Source organism: Oncorhynchus mykiss, chromosome 18 (genome assembly GCF_057628025.1).
Source record: "Oncorhynchus mykiss isolate SJ-2025 chromosome 18, ASM5762802v1, whole genome shotgun sequence".
Classification (NCBI taxonomy): Eukaryota; Metazoa; Chordata; class Actinopteri; order Salmoniformes; family Salmonidae; genus Oncorhynchus; species Oncorhynchus mykiss.
Genome location: NC_143039.1, coordinates 54,476,979 through 54,493,807, shown reverse-complemented (window position 1 = coordinate 54,493,807; position 16,829 = coordinate 54,476,979). Strand labels below are relative to the sequence as shown.

General features: G+C 44.1%; 1 protein-coding gene across 7 annotated transcripts in view; it reads left to right on the top strand.

The window, feature by feature from the left end:
* The window catches only part of LOC110496383 (uncharacterized), a 70,455-nt gene extending 55,067 nt beyond the window's left edge, over nucleotides 1-15,388 (top strand). For all 7 annotated transcript variants that reach the window (XM_090208798.1, XM_021572251.3, XM_090208797.1 and 4 more), the window contains 28 exons: nucleotides 1,362-1,415; nucleotides 1,504-1,557; nucleotides 1,703-1,756; nucleotides 1,951-2,055; nucleotides 2,771-2,815; nucleotides 3,428-3,505; nucleotides 3,606-3,641; nucleotides 3,749-3,847; nucleotides 4,074-4,109; nucleotides 4,222-4,335; nucleotides 5,762-5,815; nucleotides 5,992-6,099; nucleotides 6,268-6,321; nucleotides 6,530-6,583; nucleotides 6,782-6,835; nucleotides 7,050-7,103; nucleotides 7,199-7,243; nucleotides 7,891-7,944; nucleotides 8,040-8,093; nucleotides 8,383-8,436; nucleotides 10,695-10,766; nucleotides 10,967-11,002; nucleotides 11,152-11,196; nucleotides 11,289-11,468; nucleotides 11,658-11,724; nucleotides 11,841-12,023; nucleotides 12,276-12,353; nucleotides 12,566-15,388. In XM_090208798.1, the coding sequence (XP_090064924.1) occupies nucleotides 1,362-1,415; nucleotides 1,504-1,557; nucleotides 1,703-1,756; nucleotides 1,951-2,055; nucleotides 2,771-2,815; nucleotides 3,428-3,505; nucleotides 3,606-3,641; nucleotides 3,749-3,847; nucleotides 4,074-4,109; nucleotides 4,222-4,335; nucleotides 5,762-5,815; nucleotides 5,992-6,099; nucleotides 6,268-6,321; nucleotides 6,530-6,583; nucleotides 6,782-6,835; nucleotides 7,050-7,103; nucleotides 7,199-7,243; nucleotides 7,891-7,944; nucleotides 8,040-8,093; nucleotides 8,383-8,436; nucleotides 10,695-10,766; nucleotides 10,967-11,002; nucleotides 11,152-11,196; nucleotides 11,289-11,468; nucleotides 11,658-11,724; nucleotides 11,841-12,023; nucleotides 12,276-12,353; nucleotides 12,566-12,759 (2,115 nt within the window). In that variant the 3' untranslated portion in view covers nucleotides 12,760-15,388. The remainder of the gene's footprint in view (nucleotides 1-1,361; nucleotides 1,416-1,503; nucleotides 1,558-1,702; nucleotides 1,757-1,950; nucleotides 2,056-2,770; nucleotides 2,816-3,427; nucleotides 3,506-3,605; nucleotides 3,642-3,748; nucleotides 3,848-4,073; nucleotides 4,110-4,221; nucleotides 4,336-5,761; nucleotides 5,816-5,991; nucleotides 6,100-6,267; nucleotides 6,322-6,529; nucleotides 6,584-6,781; nucleotides 6,836-7,049; nucleotides 7,104-7,198; nucleotides 7,244-7,890; nucleotides 7,945-8,039; nucleotides 8,094-8,382; nucleotides 8,437-10,694; nucleotides 10,767-10,966; nucleotides 11,003-11,151; nucleotides 11,197-11,288; nucleotides 11,469-11,657; nucleotides 11,725-11,840; nucleotides 12,024-12,275; nucleotides 12,354-12,565) is intronic.
* Nucleotides 15,389-16,829: the final 1,441 nt, after the last annotated feature.

Genomic DNA, 16,829 nt, shown 5'->3' with positions numbered 1-16,829 from the left:
ATGTATCACAAAGGGTAAATTAAGGCCTTGTGGTGAACAGCTGCGGTGATTGCTCTTTATCCAATAGCATAGACATTGAGACAGACACGTCACCATTTCCTTACTTGAGAAATACTGCATCAAACTCCTTAGTTAGATGTAAAATTGCGCAACTAAAACATCCTCGGCAAAAACATAAAAATCAATGACATATTTCTTGAGTTATCTTAGATTCATTCTTGGGATTTTGAGGAGGTTAAATAGACTTCTGCATCTACAGAGTCTCATAGGGGACAAACTTCATTAATTGGTCAGGAAACACTCCTTTAAGACTGAAATCTAATTTTTCTAATGAGCAACAGAAAAACACACATGGCAATCAATATGTTAAGTTGCTTTTTAAACCACATCAGGAGGCCATCTTTGAGGTCAGGGCAAAATTCTAAGACATTTTAGTGACCCTTTAATTCAATTGCGCGCCTAGCAAGAGGCTGTTGTTTAGCTGTGTTTTTGTAGCGCTCATATGATGGTAGAGTTTGCAAAACAAATACCCTGAATTGATGCAAATAATCATGATAGCATTTTGCCAGGTAAGCACAGCCTACTTTGTAGTTAACATTTAATTGAGAAGACGGTTTTCCTTGGCATCATCGCTAGGTGTAGTGTACGAATAATATACCACGGCTAAGCGCTATTCTTAGGCATGACGCAACGTGGTATATATCCAGGCTGTATCACATCCGGCTGTGATTGGGAGTCCCATAGGGCAGCGCACAATTGGCCCAGCGTCGTCCGTGTTTGTTTGGGGTAGGCCGTCATTGTAAATAAGAATTTGTTCTTAACTGACTTGCCTAGTTAAATAAAGGTTCAATTTTAAATAATGTAAAAAATATACATTGGCCATATATCACAAACCCATAGAAGCCTTATTGCTATTATAAACTTGTTACCAAAGAAATTAGAGCAGTAAAACTAAATGTTTTGTCATACCCGTGGTATACAGTCTGATATACCACGGCTTTCACCCAATCAGAATTCAAGGCTCAAACCACCCAGTTTATAGAAAGTGGTAGACACTGCACGCACACAGACAGGGGCATTCTGGTCTTCAGAAAGTTGCAGGAAATACGAATCGCTGATATATTCTGTTCATGTCTAATGAGAAACTTAGGCAAATTAATGCATTTTCAACACATTTAGTTGATTCGCCATGAGCTCAATCATTGTTTTTATATTGTCGAATTTCATCACGGATTGTAAAAGGACCTACATAAGGTGTCCTCCATTGGAAAATAGAAATCAAACCTTGACATAATTTGAAATATTATACTGAATGATTTCCGCTTCCTTCATAACCTTGTTGGTTATCCCCTTCAATTCAGGGACCTAAAGGTGACATTGGCCCTAAAGGGGAGACTGGGAGACAAGGAGAGCCTGTAAGTTCTGGGACCTTACTGCTGCATATCTGTCTGATAATACTATTACATATAGACAGTTGTGAATGAAGCCTTGTTTCTATTCCAGGGTCCTCCAGGATTGCAGGGTACACAGGGTACCCGTGGACTGCCTGGCAATGCGGTAGGTTCACTTTGTGAAAATGACAGCCCAAAAATATTTTAAACATATGGAATTTGTGTGTTGGTGCTCGAGGACATCCCTAATGCTTTAAACTAACCTTTGACCTTATGTGTGCCCTGAACTTCTCTCTCTGTCTATGACACAGGGCATCCCTGGAACCCTTGGACCACCTGGAATAGCTGGACAGAGAGGAGAGAGGGTCAGTAACCTTATCACTGCTTTGCTATATGGAAAAACAGGTGATCTCAAATGTGTTGTTCTAGGGACATCATATTGTAACCCGTAACTCGTGTGTCCTAGGGGCCTTCTATTGTAACTCGTGCTGTGTGAATGACTAAGCTATGCTATGCAACACTATGCTATGCTCATCTCCCTGTGTGTGGTGTGTTCCAGGGAGAGATGGGGAAGGAGGGTCGTGGTGGCCCCCCAGGCCCTCCTGGAGATACAGGCATACAAGGACCCCCTGGCCTACCCGGGAAGGGCAAGGATGGACAGAACGTAAGACACAGAAACATCACTGTATAAGACGTTCAAACCTCATTGTTACGTTCAAACCTCAAGTTTTTCCTGTCTGTGTGACCACAATAACCAAGGACTCTAAGAAATATGAACCAGAGTTTGTTGGCACATATCCACTCAGGAAATTAAGATCTCAGGCTCTGGGGTTCCAAATTAAAAGCCATTCACATCCTGTACGAGTATTGGCTGCACATGTACATAAATCAACATGCATTTAAGTACAACCATACTGCAGTATGACAGCTTATGTTAGTGCGGTACCACCTGCATTATACAGTTATGCCAACGGTTGCCTGCAACCTGGAACCTTTTTACTCATTTTCTACACCACAAACATATGGTGATAACGCTGAGAAAGCAAACAAACAGAACATACACTGTTTCTGCTTTATCACATTCAACTAATGAAGGAACCCAGCAGGACATGTGCTGTGTGTGTGTGTGTGTCCATTTTACTACTGTCAGCTGCTGCTCTATAACACATAACACATAGCCCTCATGCACACACCAGTACAGTACACCATTTGCACAAAGACATAGTGATTATTCTCCCATGTGTTACATTGGTTTCTATTACCCTAGTCCAGGGAACTGTAGGACCATGTCTTTTATTCTATAAGACTTTAAATGCCAAGTGTTTGATTTGACCAGCCAGCGGGCTCATAATAGTGTTATGTGTGATATTATATTACAGGGTGATCCTGGACAGCAGGGAATTGAAGGACAGCCCGGCCAGAAGGTAATGTCATTTTAAAGTTGGGTTGGGGTGGAAGGGAGGGAGGGGTAGAGAGAAACATTAGTGATTTGAAGCCTAGAGTGATTCTGGTGACAAAAAGGTTTTCTTTTTCTCTAGCTTAGGAAGAAAACAATCCATTTTGGTTGGACAAAAGCAATTTTCTTTGACCACCATACCGTGACTGACTCACTGATTTAATAACAACGTTTTTGGGAGCAGGAGATTAGTGGGGTGGGGGGATAGAGAGAGTAATTAATTGAGGATAGTGCAAGGCCTTGCATGCACATTCTGTTGATTACATCTCTGCAGTTGTTAAACCATCCTCCATGGTCACCTTTACAACCACCAGACTGTATACTAAAACTTCAGATTGGATTCTCTGTTGCTAGAAATAAACACGAATGTGATGTATCTTGCCTGAGCAGCCAAGACCTGCAAAGATCAACAACCTCTCTGCTCAGCACAGCAGAACTCTCTGAGCCAAACATTACGATAGTACAGCAACGTCATCAGAGAGTATTGGCGATTGCATTAAGAAGACACTGGTTAGATGGTGACCAAGCTTCTGTTGGTGTCTTATTGGATGGTAACGAAGGTTCTGTCTGTGTGTTCCAGGGCCAACCCGGATCCCAGGGACTTCAGGGGGTTCCAGGGAACAGGGGTCCTCCAGGAGAAGGCAAAGTTGGACCCCCGGTATAGACAACCACTCTACACACATAACCACGCCACACACACACACACATTCAATCTTGCAGCATATTTTGAACATTGAGAACATCTTTATCTTTTACAGGGACCTTCAGGGCCAAATGGTGCAGTTGGACCGGCGGTAAAAACATTTTTGTCATAATTAGAGTGACAAAGTCCATGTGAAAACATGAACTGAGTAATGTTGAAAGAAAAGTTCAACTGACTGCTGTTTGTTTCCTGGTTCAGGGCATGAGAGGTCTGTCAGGCGTTGCTGGTACACAGGGACCTGCAGGACACAATGGTTTACCAGGACGACCAGGAGAGAAGGGATCCCCAGGAGAGCCAGTAAGTTTACCAGTACAGTTAATGGGGTTGGAAACGTCCCAACAACACTGCAAACTCAGGCCAAATACTGTACCTTCACTATACTGTACCTTCACTATACTGTACCTTCGTTTTCACTGCACTGATGGAACACCTATGAGTACGTATTCAAACAAACTATGTGAAAATCAGTCCAATCAACCTTTGTATAATAATGGATCAAACTAATATAAACCATATTTTTCAGGGAGCAGCAGCAGACTTGTCGGATTTGAATCTGAAGGTAAGGAGGAGAGCGCTGTTACCATAGTACTGTTTCCTCCATCTTTGATGATACAGTGTATTCTGAGACAGAAGGATTCTTTCATCACTCAGTGTTTCTCCTTGTCCTTCAGGATGTGTGTTCAGACTGCCCAGCTGGAGCCCCGGGACAGCCTGGTCTGCCAGGGACACCAGGGGACAAGGGACAAGCTGGACCCCCAGGGAAGAATGGACAGGACGGATACCAAGTAAGGACAAAGTCAGAGCACCATGCTATTCCATCTGTTGTATGATAAAGGCACATCCTGAATCATTAATAGGAATAATAGGATCCTCTCTATAGCACTTCTTCAGACTCTAAACACTACAAAGAGAACTTATGGCTAGGCGGCCCGCCAGCGGGACTGTCGACTACTTCCGGTGAAATTGGAGGGCGCGCAATGAAATAAATAATCATAAAAATGGATATTAAACATTTAGGTACATACAATTATCTTATATCGGTTAAACGCTTAAATTCTTGTTAATCTAACTGCATTGTCCGATTTACAATAGGCTTTACAGCGAAAGCATGCCATGCGATTGTTTGGGGACGGCACCCCACATCAAAATAAATTCACAAATAGCAATGAAATATTCACTTACTTTTGAAAATCTTCCTCTGATTTGCAAACCAAAGGGTCCCAGCTACAACATGTAGTATCGTTTTGTTAGATAAAATCCTTCTTTTTATCCCAAAAAGTCTGTTTAGTTGGTGCCATCGATTTGAGTAATCCACTCGTTCAACTGCAGAGAAAGAAATCCAAAAAGCTATCGCTAAACTTTGTTAAAACTAGTCAAAATATGTTTATATTTAATCATCAGGTACACTAAAATGTAATTTAACTATAATATTTAATACGGAAAGAAGTATGTTCAATAGAAAAGTGATATTAGCAGGTGCACGTCCTCTTCATCGTGCACGCACAGACTGATTTCCAACTCTTTGTTCCTGTATCAAAACTCAGAATTCTTCCTCGTTTTGGAAGAAACAAGTCTGAAACCTTGAACAAAGGCTGTTGATGCCTAGTGGAAGCCATAGGAATTGCAATCTGGGAGCTGGATTTAACTTTGGCCTCTCAAAAAAATAAAAATAATGTTGGTATTTCTTTGGATTTTCTCCTACCATATCTATTGTGTTATAGTCTCCTACATTATTTTTAACATTTCTACAAACTTCAGATTGTCTTCTTTCCAATGGTACCAATTATATGCATATCCTGGCTTCAGGGCCTGAGCAACAGGCAGTTTACTTAGGGCACGTCAGTCAGACAGGAAGTGGAGTTAAATAAATCTTCTTCAGGATAGGGTCTATTTAACTTCATCGAAGTAGCATGCCTCAGACAATGGCGTAGGAGAATAGCGAAGAGTCTCCTGTATCCATCACACTGTGTTTGACTGAAGTGGTGGGAAGGTATGAGACTGGCTCTCTCAGCATCGTTAGGCTTCCTGTCGTCTGGGGGGTATAGTGAATGATCAGGACCTGGAGACAGGGCTGCTGATGGTCTTTTTGGAGAGGGAGAGAGAGGGAGAACCAGGGTGAGAGACAAAGACAGACAGACCTGAAAGAGAGATATAGAGAGATTAACTTTAGCTAGCCAGGAACTGATGGTGTCTGCGTCATTGTCATTGCAGGGCCAGGCAGGCCCAGCCGGAACCTCTGGACCCCCAGGAGCTAACGGAGAAAAGGCAAGTCCTCCTCAACCACACCCGATTATTACCCACACACTTTTACCTTCCATAGAACATAAATTATTGAGTTGAAGACCTGAAAACATCTAGTGGTTTGTGTCTGTTATGTCCCTTGCTATACAACACAGTGGCCAGAGGTGATATGCATTATTTATTTACTGTTTGTCCTACAGGGTGTGAAAGGTGATAGAGGACCCCAAGGAGGGCCTGGAGACAAAGGTGAAATAGGCCACACCGGACCCCCTGGCCACCCCGGTGCTGCTGGCATCATGGGGAATCCTGTGAGTACATGTACCTGCCTGGTGGTACTACCAGTGCCTACCATAGGCCACCATCTTTTCTATTTAGTAGACTAGTCTCATATCCCTGTGTGCTGTATTGCCAACTCCTATGGTCATTGCAGTAGGATGAATGTTCTTTCTGACTCTTCCCTCTTCATCTCTCTGTAGGGTAACAACGGTCAACCCGGCCCCATCGGTCCCCCAGGAGCCCCTGGAGAAAAAGTCAGGATGTTGTCAATGTGTTTCATTTTCAGACCACATATTGCACTACATGTCATCAGTTTAATATCGGCCTCGTCCCACTGGCTGGCCATATAGGTCAACTGGGCTGAGTGTTGTTTTGGCAGAGGTCATTAATCATGGTTGTGTTGTTGTTGATTTATCCTGGTTGAATCTGTGGAACTATCTTGTGTCTGTTTCCACCCTGCAGGGCAAGGAGGGGATGAAGGGAATCCAGGGGCCACCAGGTCTACCAGGCTTAATGGTGAGAAACGCTGTTGATAAACTATTGTGAAGGAGTAGAAATGACCTGCTGAAGACATACAATATTATTGATACTAACAATACTAGTACTACCTCTATCTCAAGCTAACCATGATAACATACGTGGAACTTATGGAGTGGACTGTAAATAAACAGTTTGAAAATTAAGTCTAAATTCTAAAAGCTGAATGTTCCACAGGGTCAAATGGGCAAAATTGGCAAAGATGGCCGCCAAGGAGAACAAGGAGAATCTGTGAGTACACATGATATGGCCAAGATATTATTCCCAACATATTCTGTATGTCCTGTACTGTATATATAATTAGGGCTTAATTTCCAGGGATACATTCTGTACATAATCAGTCATAATGGTCTCTGGCTATACATGGCACAATATGTGTCCCCTGCATATTTAATGCACATAATTCCCTTGGTGTGTGTAATCTAACCATGTGGTGTGATCTCAGGGTAAACAAGGAGAGCCAGGACCACAGGGACAACCCGGACTCAGGGGAATGCCTGTGAGGAACTTAAACTGTGGGGAGGATTATTTAACTGTGTGGTTAATGCAAATATAACTTCACTAGTATTCATGTTGATGATTATCTCCATGCAGGGCTTCAAGGGTCACAGAGGAGAGCCTGGACCACCAGGGTCAAAGGTCAGTCCTTTGACTCCCATGTCACAATAGTCAACACATTAGATGACTAGGCCATAAAGTGTTGAATATGAACGTGGGCTTCTGTCTTCCCTGGTCTGTCAAGCTCAAATCATCTCACTCTCAAAATTGCGACACATGCCTACTCTTATTAAATCTCACTCAGCTCTCAGCTCTAGGATACGATATCTGCCACAGCAGTGTGACCAATAGCATGTCTCAGTATAGTGTGACCAATGGCATGCCTCATTACAGACACCACTGAGGCACTGAATCACAGTGCCAGGCTCACATCCCCGCCAGCCTTTTCTCTGACCGAGATGGACCAAGTGCCCAAGTGCATCACCAGAACACCTCTATTAAGACAGAGGATTATGTTGGATTGACTCCTCTCTACCTCCACGTCAACCTATGGATTTTAAAGAACACATTGTACGTACTGTATAAGAGTGTCTCGCCTTGACCCCAGACTCGTACATCCAGGCCATCAAGGTCAAGGCGTTGGAGTTTTTCCTCTAATCCCCATAAATTTGACCATTGGAGCCCCTTTCTATAGCTATAATCAAAACATTTTCTTTAGAACTAAATTAGGAAAAGAGGGGCCTACTGTAAATTGATTGACTAATATATTTCTGTCCTTAACCAATCAGGGGGAAGATGGAAAGGAAGGCCGTAGCGGACCGGAGGGTAAACCTGGCCAAGACGTGAGTAAGAACATGAATTTAGCCAATCATAACTCTGTAATTATCAACATACAGGGAATGTCTCACTAATATATGCGTTGTGTTTGTTTTTGAAGGGTAATATTGGACCACTTGGACCAGAGGGCCTTGCTGGCCGGAGAGGGGAGAATGTAAGTCACACTGCAGTTGACAAGCGTTTATCTGCTGACACTAGAAAGTGACACTAATGTCTGTCTGTATTTCTCCCTCTCCCTCCCTCTCTCCCTCCCTCTCTACCTCTCTCTCCCCCTCTCCCTCTCTACCTCTCTCACTCTCTCCCTCCCTCTCTACCTCTACCTCCCTCTCTACCTCCTCCCTCTCTACCTCTCTCTCTCTCTCACTCTCTACCTCTCTCGCTCTCTCTCTCCCTCTCTCTTTCTCCCTCCCTCCTTCCATCTCTACCTCTTAACCTCTCTCAAGGGTAAACCTGGTGAACCAGGACCTTCAGGAAAGCCCGGAGCCCCTGGTACTCCTGTGAGTGATTATTTATATACAGCACTAACTGCTCTTAACATCGCATACATCGCTTCTGTGAAAACAGAAACATGCACATGCAGTGAAATGCTGTTTGTATTTCGCGAACACAGCAGCTTCCCTCTACCATGTATCTGGTACTCCACAGCCAGCTAGATCAAGCCCCACAAAGCCCTTGTAAATATGAATATTAATCACTTGCAGCTGTTTAGTCTTCCAATGCAAGATCTTTTAGGAGATTTACCTCCAACAATAGCAACGTTCATAAGAATGTCAGAGAGCTAAACGTCAGGTTAATCTCACCCAGTCCCTTTTAACGAGTAGTGCTGCCTGTGAGATAATGGCACCGGAAAGGGTGGCTGCCTTTTTATGGGATCTTAACCAACCGTGCTATTTTGTTTGTTTTTTCGCCTCGTTTGTAACTTATTTTGTACATAATATTGCTGGTACACTTATGACCAAAAATAGCTTCTGGGAGCTTCTGGACATCAGAACAGCGATTATTCATCTTGAATTGGAAGAATAATTTTTCTTTAATGAGTCGGTTGAGAGGGATTGACTCCAGACACCCAAACAGACCCTCATCCCGTCATTCGCAGGATAAAGAAACAGAGGATTTTCACAGAAGGAGATCGGGGTGACTTGTGAGGATCTGCCTTTGCCATCGGTACTATTGGCCAACGTAAAATCTCTGGATAATAAAATGGACGAACTAAAAGTGCATATACCCTACCATGTCTTCACTGACATTGTCAACCTCTCCCTGTCTGATTCTGAATTACCAACATGTTTCAAGCAGACCACCATAGTCCCTGTGCCCAAGAACACTAAGGTAACCTGCCTAAATGACTACTGACCCGTAGCACTCACGTCTGTAGCCATGAAGTGCTTTGAAAGACTGGTCATGGTTCACATCAACACCATTATCCCAGAAACCCTAGCCCCATTCCAATTTGCATACCGCCGTAACAGATCCACAGATGATGAAATCTCTATTGCACTCCACACTGCCCTTTCCCACCTGGACAAAATTAACACCTATGTGAGAATGCTATTCGTTGACTACAGCTCAGCGTTCAACACCATAGTGCCTTCAGAGCTCATCACTAAGCTATCTCCCTCTTCAACTGGATCCTGGACTTCCTTCCGGGCTGCCCCCAGGTTGTAAAGGTAGATAACCACACATCCGCCACGCTGATCCTCAACACGGGGGCCCCTCAGGGGTGCATGCTCAGCCCCCACCTGTACACTCATGACTGTACGGCCAGGCACAACTCCAACACCATCATTAAGTTTTCCAATTACGCAGTTGTAGGCCTGATCACCGACAACAATGAGACAGCCTATAGGGAGGAGGTCAGAGACCTGACCGTGTGGTGCAAGGACTCAACGTGATCAAGACAAAGGAGATGATTGTGGACTATAGGATAAGGAGGACTGAGTACGCCCCCATTCTCATTGACGGGGCTATAGTGGAGCAGGTTGAGAGTTTCAAGATTTGGCATGGGTCCTCAGATCCTCAAAAGGTTCTACAGCTGCACCATCGAGAGCATCCTGATGGGTTGCATCACTGCCTGGTAAAGCAACTGCTTGGGCCTCCGACCGCAAGGCACTACAGAGGGTAGTGCGTATGGCCCAGTACATCACTGGGCCAAGCTTCCTGCCATCCAGGACCTCTATACTAGGCGGCGTCAGAGGAAGGCCCTAAAAATTGTCAAAGACTCCAGTCACCCTAGTCATAGACTGTTCTGTCTGCTACCTCACTGCATGCGGTACCGGACCACCAAGTCTAGGTCCAAGAGAAGTCTAAACAGCTTCTACCCCCAAGCCATAAGACTCCTGAACATCTAATCAAATGGCTACCCAGACTATTTGCAGTGCCTTCCCCAACCTCTTTTGCGCTGCTGCTACTCTGTTATTATCTATGCATAGTCACTTTAATAACTCTACCTACATGTACATATTACCTCAACTACCTCAACTAACTGTTGAACCCACACATTGACTCTGTATCCGTACCCCCTGTATATCGCCTCACTATTGTTATTTTACTGCTGCTCTTTGTTTGTTTTTGGTTTTTGAGTGTATTTTTCTTAAAACTGCGTTCTTAGTTAAGGGCTTGTAAGTATGCATTTCACTGTAAGGTCTATCTATACCTGTTGTATTCGGCACATGTGACAAATACAATTTGATTTGATTGTTCAACTACAGTATGACTACGCCATGTGAAAGTCCCCGTGTTTCTGTGTGTATTACAGGGTCCCGCTGGAGCCAAGGGAGACCCTGGGAACCCAGGATTACCAGGCTTTAGTGGTCCAAAGGGACCTTTGGTAAATAGCGATTCCTGCTCCTCAACGTCATTACTAGTGTGCTAAGCTACTGTTGCTACACCTCCTAGTCCTTCATGTTGGAACAGTCTCAGTTGATGTTCAGCCATAAGAGGATTTCAAGTTGTGATGCAAGCATTTCTGATTTGATCAAATTTATTTTTACTTAAACGTCTCTTCCATCCATCTCTCTATCTATCTAGGGTCCTACTGGTCCTGTCGGCCCAGAGGGAAAACAGGTAAGAACCGCTGAGTGATTGATTGATTGGTTCGTTTTCATCAGCTACTTTTAGTATCTTTACACTATGAAATGGATATGATGTGGAACATGGATTGGGAGATGTCTTGCCAACGACACTCTAAACAAACTCTTTTGTCTGTTTCACAGGGTATGTCAGGCAGAGCAGGAGAACGTGGAGTCAAAGGAGAGCGGGTGAGTACATACAGGAGCAGGCCCAACCACAGACCATAAATAGACCATTGTTTATATTGTCTCTGAGTGTGTTTTGTTGGATGTCTTTGTAGGGCGACTCAGGTGGGAAGGGAGATAAGGGATCTGTTGGAGATCCAGGTATGCCTGGTAACCCGGGGCCCCCAGGCCGTAAGGGCCACACAGGGATGATGGGTATGTCCGGGCCCCCAGGAGAGGTGGGACTTACCGGGCCTCAGGGAACACCTGGAAACCCCGGACAACCTGGACCACGAGTGAGTAGTGACTTGAATACTTGCAATGGCTCCCCAGAGTTAACCGCCAGGTTTTAGCTCAGCAGGTTAACGGTCTTGTTATTTACAATATATTCTGGTTCATATCCAGTCACAGTCAAAGTGCTATAGAAAATAATACAGACATCTGGAAATTGATGACGTAAACATGCTAATTTCTCCTTCCAACAGGGAGAGTCAACATCACTGGAAACAATGAGAAGGCTGATCCAGGAGGAACTAGCTAAAGCGTTAGATGGTGAGACTGGTGTATTGTTAGGGACAATGGGACATTAGTGCAATCTGCAATGTATGTTTGACCTCATATGAGCTGTGCAAGTCCTAATCGTGTGTGTCCGTGTGTCCCACCTCCAGACAAAATGGCGTACCTGATGGCCCAGATCCAGCCGGCCCATGTGAAGAGCACGGCAGGTCGGCCAGGACCTCCAGGCCCCTCGGGAAAAGACGGGAGCCACGGTCGCCCCGGACCCCCAGGGGAGCCTGGCATGCCAGGGCAGAATGGAGGAGACGGCATGAGGGGACCCATGGGTCCTAAAGGTAACTGATCCAAAGTGAAGAACCATTATTATTGGTCACACATACTGTATTTCTTGGTTCAGATATACAGACAATGTGAGAGCATAAGACTAAAAAGTGTGATATTGTCAAACCACTACATGAGAGGTTTCAGGTTTCCACAAAACACATTTACACCAACCATTGATATTAGGTACCTTTGGTGGTCTTGATTTAGACACTGTCTGTAAGAGCATCATTGTGAGTGTTGTCTGTCATCTCTATGCCGTCCAGGTGAGAGAGGATCCAGAGGAGACAAGGGAGAAGACGGAGTTGGACAGAGAGGAGAGATTGGACCATCAGGTCCTATAGGTACAGTACTGTTGATCTAGTACAGCAATATATCAATGGAATGGCTCTATTACTACAATATCATTCTAAATGGATGTTTGTTTGTGTCCATCTTGAGATCCGTAGTTGCTAAACTATGCACTATCCAGCACGAGTGGGGTGAGTGACTGACACTTGAACTTCCTAAGAAAGCAGCAGTTGCTTCAGTGTGACTTTGCTACTCCACCCCCCAGGTCCAGCAGGTATACCAGGCTATAGTAAGGACGGGCAGCCCGGGGCGGCTGGAGCTCAGGGAGAACCAGGGAATCCTGGCCCCCATGGCCAGCCAGGCCCCAGCGGACCCCCAGGACAGTGTGACCCCTCCCAGTGTGCCTACTACGCTAGTCTGGGATCACGACCCCACACCAAGAACGTCAAGGGGACTTAAAGAGACAGAGACACACTAACTGTTTCCAAAATGGCAACCAATTCCTTGTATAGTGCACTACTCTGGTCAAAAGTAGTGCACTATAAAGGGAATAGGATGCCATTTGGGATGCAGTTAGAGAGCTACAAGTCCAGCTATTTATGAACTGGGATGTGTCAGGATGAACCAAGAACTTTTCTTTCTATAAAAATATATCTCCTTAGTTTGGAGGGAGCTCGAGAGAAGTGTTCTGCCTGCCTGCTGGTCAGAATTAATTTGTTTTTGTTTTTGTTTTTGTGAGGGTTGGGGGTGAAATGACCAGGGGAAGTGGGTGTGGAGGGTTGGTTTGTGTCTGATATTTGGTAATATTATCTTCAAGAATTACGTTATTTGTTCAACTTAGACGGACTGCCATTGTTCCTATCCGGCTCGAAGGACCATGTAAAAGACCCAGTCATGCTTACTGGGCCTGGGTTCAAATAGGATTTGTTTTCGCTTGATTGAGCTTGCCTGGCACAATGGAACCAATGGAGTCGTCGTCAAAAGTGAAAACCCTGCCGATCTGGCACTTTAGGCAGGCTCACTCAAATGCTCAAAACTATTTCAAAGAAAACAAATATCATCTCTACCCATGTCTGGTAAAAGATGGAGCCACAGTTACAGAACGGCCATTTATACCATAATAGCGTTGTCAGTCTCCCAACGTACACAGTCGTAAGTCTGGTATGGGTTTAACATCAGATTCAACCCATCAGTCAGTAGCCACATCATTGATCCAGCAGTAGGCAGCTCCTCTGGAGTCAACTGGTAGTGATCCAGTCAAGTTATTCATATTGATGGGAAGGGAACATTGGCCTGAATGAGGCACAATCTGAAATGTCAATATTAAGTTTCATGGACAGATCTTTAATGAGGCTGTGGATGGTGGTGAAAGACTACATACTTTGTTTTGCCTTGCCTGTAAGCTTCTAATAGTGCAATTGTCTTGAATAATGAGAGACGGGCCACCAGTACTGGACAGGGTGAATACTGAACTTTCACATTCTCTGGGTATCTGTAGAATTACTATCTTGACCTTTATTACAATCTAAGATAGTGTGTCAGCAACAAAACAATTTGTGACAGATTTAATTACCTATTGTACAGTGTTTGTTCATTGTTCCTCCAAAGGGAATCCAACTTCATGAATGCGTGTAAGGCCTTTAAGTAGACAAGACTCGTAAGACTTTCAAAGGGAAATGTAAAACTACAAAAGGAAAACTACATTTCCCGTTTCTACCTAAATGTCTCTGGTGATTCCACAGAGTAGTAACCAGTCTGGAGAGAGAAGGTATTAAAACCACAGCTTTTGTTCCACTCGTTCCTCAAACGTTGCTTGTTTCCTGGTATCACGCTACGTTCTCTCTAACGTGTCACTTCCTCCTGCTTATTAGCCAGTCCCTCTGTGGCACAGGCAGGCCATGGACACAGTGACTCAGATAAAGACATTGTTTTAACTAAATCGTTAAGTGCTATACAACATGAGTTCCTTCTTCCCTGTTTTGTGATTGGTAAAGTCAGTGAGTATTCTGTCTGAAGGATGTCTTTCATCACTCATCCCATGTCCCTGGTGGACCAATTATACCCTCTCTAAAAACTCACAAGATGAGTTGAGGGAGAGTCAGTAAGAAAAATACAATAGATTACTCACTGCTCACTCTAGGGGAATTATTTTGGCTTGAAAAAATGTAAGACATCAATATTGAGGTTCCGAAATGTTCATCAGATCACCAATAAAGTAAAATAGATGTATTGTCTTTTAGGCCTTACATGGATGTGAGCCTGGATCCAGCATGTATTTCTAGAACACAGTAAGAACACCCACAGTGTTCCAGAACCCAGGCCAACACCAAAAGTGTTCCAGAACCCAGGCCAATAGCCACAGGGTTCCAGAACCTAAGCCAACACCCACAGTGAAAACACTGCTTGGCCATCTGTACCTCCGGTCACTTCATTGAAGGTCTTCCAAGGTGCTCTCCTGACTATTTATAGCTAAACATACAGTGTCTACATTGCCCACTGTACTGTAGCCTATAAAACTGCCTCATGATCCATGGCAGTCAAAGGAACAAAGACAGTATGCTCTTCACTGACTTGCATACACTTTACTACCACATCACAGTGAAGATGTGTGGACTTCGTTATGAATTACATTTCAGAATGCCAAATAGGAGAAATATAATAGTAACATAATGGTTTTGTAAATGGAAAAAGTTGTTAGCCCATGGATATGAACATTAGAATGTCTGGTGTTTGCTGCCAGTGCTCCCCATAGAAAATGATGCAGAGGTGTGCGTTTCTAATTATGTTTGGCTTGTTTCCTCATTTCATATACATTTGTGATAATTCAAAACAACCAACTGTATGTAACTGATTTAGAGTTTTTGTTAATTATACTGTTAAATTATTCACAGTTTGAAATACCAGTAGCTTACCGTATGTGGAATGTTAAAAATGGTTTTACGATGGTAATCCTTACCTGTTTATCCTAAAAGAATGGTGCTAAAATATCCTAAATTAGTGGCTGGTATGCTTGTATGTATTGGAAAGGTGTATTATGTACTGTATCATGTTGTAATAAAGACTGGAACAGATCTTTTTTTTAGAAAAAGGCTTTTGCTTTCCTTTGTGAGTAATCTTTCTGTGTCCTCTTATAAGTGCGGGTATGAATTGAATTCTCAATTGTTAGGTTTCCTACTTAACCTCTTTGCTCAATGTCGAATATTACCAGCTAATTTACCGGTAGAGCCTGCAGCCATATGACAAGTTCATTGCTTCTTTTGAATGTCAATCGCAACTTCGACAGACCCATTGAAATGAACAGTAATCGCTCAGTTTAAAATGTTCTCCCGTTATCATTAGCATAGCATGCACAATTGGCAGTTCTGTAAAATATCTAACCAATTTTTATTGCTAATCAGAATTGTAATTTTTCTGAAACGATCTATCATGCATGTTTTGGTATGCTAGTGTTTTATGGACAACCTATCGCCTATTATTCTAAGAGATGCCAGTAGATCCATGATTAGACCTATGAAGACAAATAGATGCCATTGAGAGGTGGGGGGTGATGGGAGGAGGAGGTGGAAGAGGAGGAGGAGGGGTGGAAGGGGGAGGGGTGGGGAGGAGGAGGAGGGGAATGGGAAGGAGGAGGGGGAGGAAGAGGTGGAGGAGGGGGAGGGGGCTAGTTCTAGCCTGCAGTAGCCCAATTTCCTGTTTCAGCCAACGGTCAGCCACCTTCTAAAGGTCATATTGACTCAATAAATGAATCTCTGGTGTATAGACTCAGAGAATGGGATGTTGACACTCCTCAGTAACTAGGCAACGGTGGACTGGAAGACCCTGCGGAGGTTTGTAACAAAAACTGATCAAACTGGTCCCCTGGAGGTCTTGGTCCATCCCCTGGATGTAACAGCTTCAACAGATAGAACTCTCCAATGGTAATCATGATGTCACAAACAGCTCTCAAATGGTAATGCTGAAAGTCACAAAGCTGTCATAGTATTTTGGGCCTCCCAGGTGGCGCTAAGGCACCACCTTGCAGTCTAAGGCACCACCTTGCAGTGCTTGAGGTGTCACCACAGATCCGGGTTCGATCCCAGGCTCTGTCACAGCTGGCCGTGACTGGGAAATCCATGAGGTGGCACACAATTGGCCCAGTGCCATCTGGCTTAGGGGAGGGTTTGGTCGGCCGGGAAGTTGGAGAGTCCCATCGCGTTCCAGTGACTCCTGTGGTGGGCCGGGTGCATACATTCTGACACTGTAGCCAGGTGTACGGTTTTTCCTTCTGATACATTAGTGCGGCTGGCTTCCGGGTTAAGTGAGCAGTACGGCTTGGCAGGGTCGTGTTTTAGACGATGCATGGCTCTCGACCTTTGCTTCTCCCGAGTCCATACGGGAGTTGCAGTGATGGGACAAGACTGTAACTATCTATTGGATGCCATGAAAAATGCCATGTTATATCTTCCCTGGAGGGCCAATATAAAAGAATGGATGGACGGTTTGTTCTAAAATGCTTCCCTAAAGGTAACGGTAGCTGTTCACAAAAACAA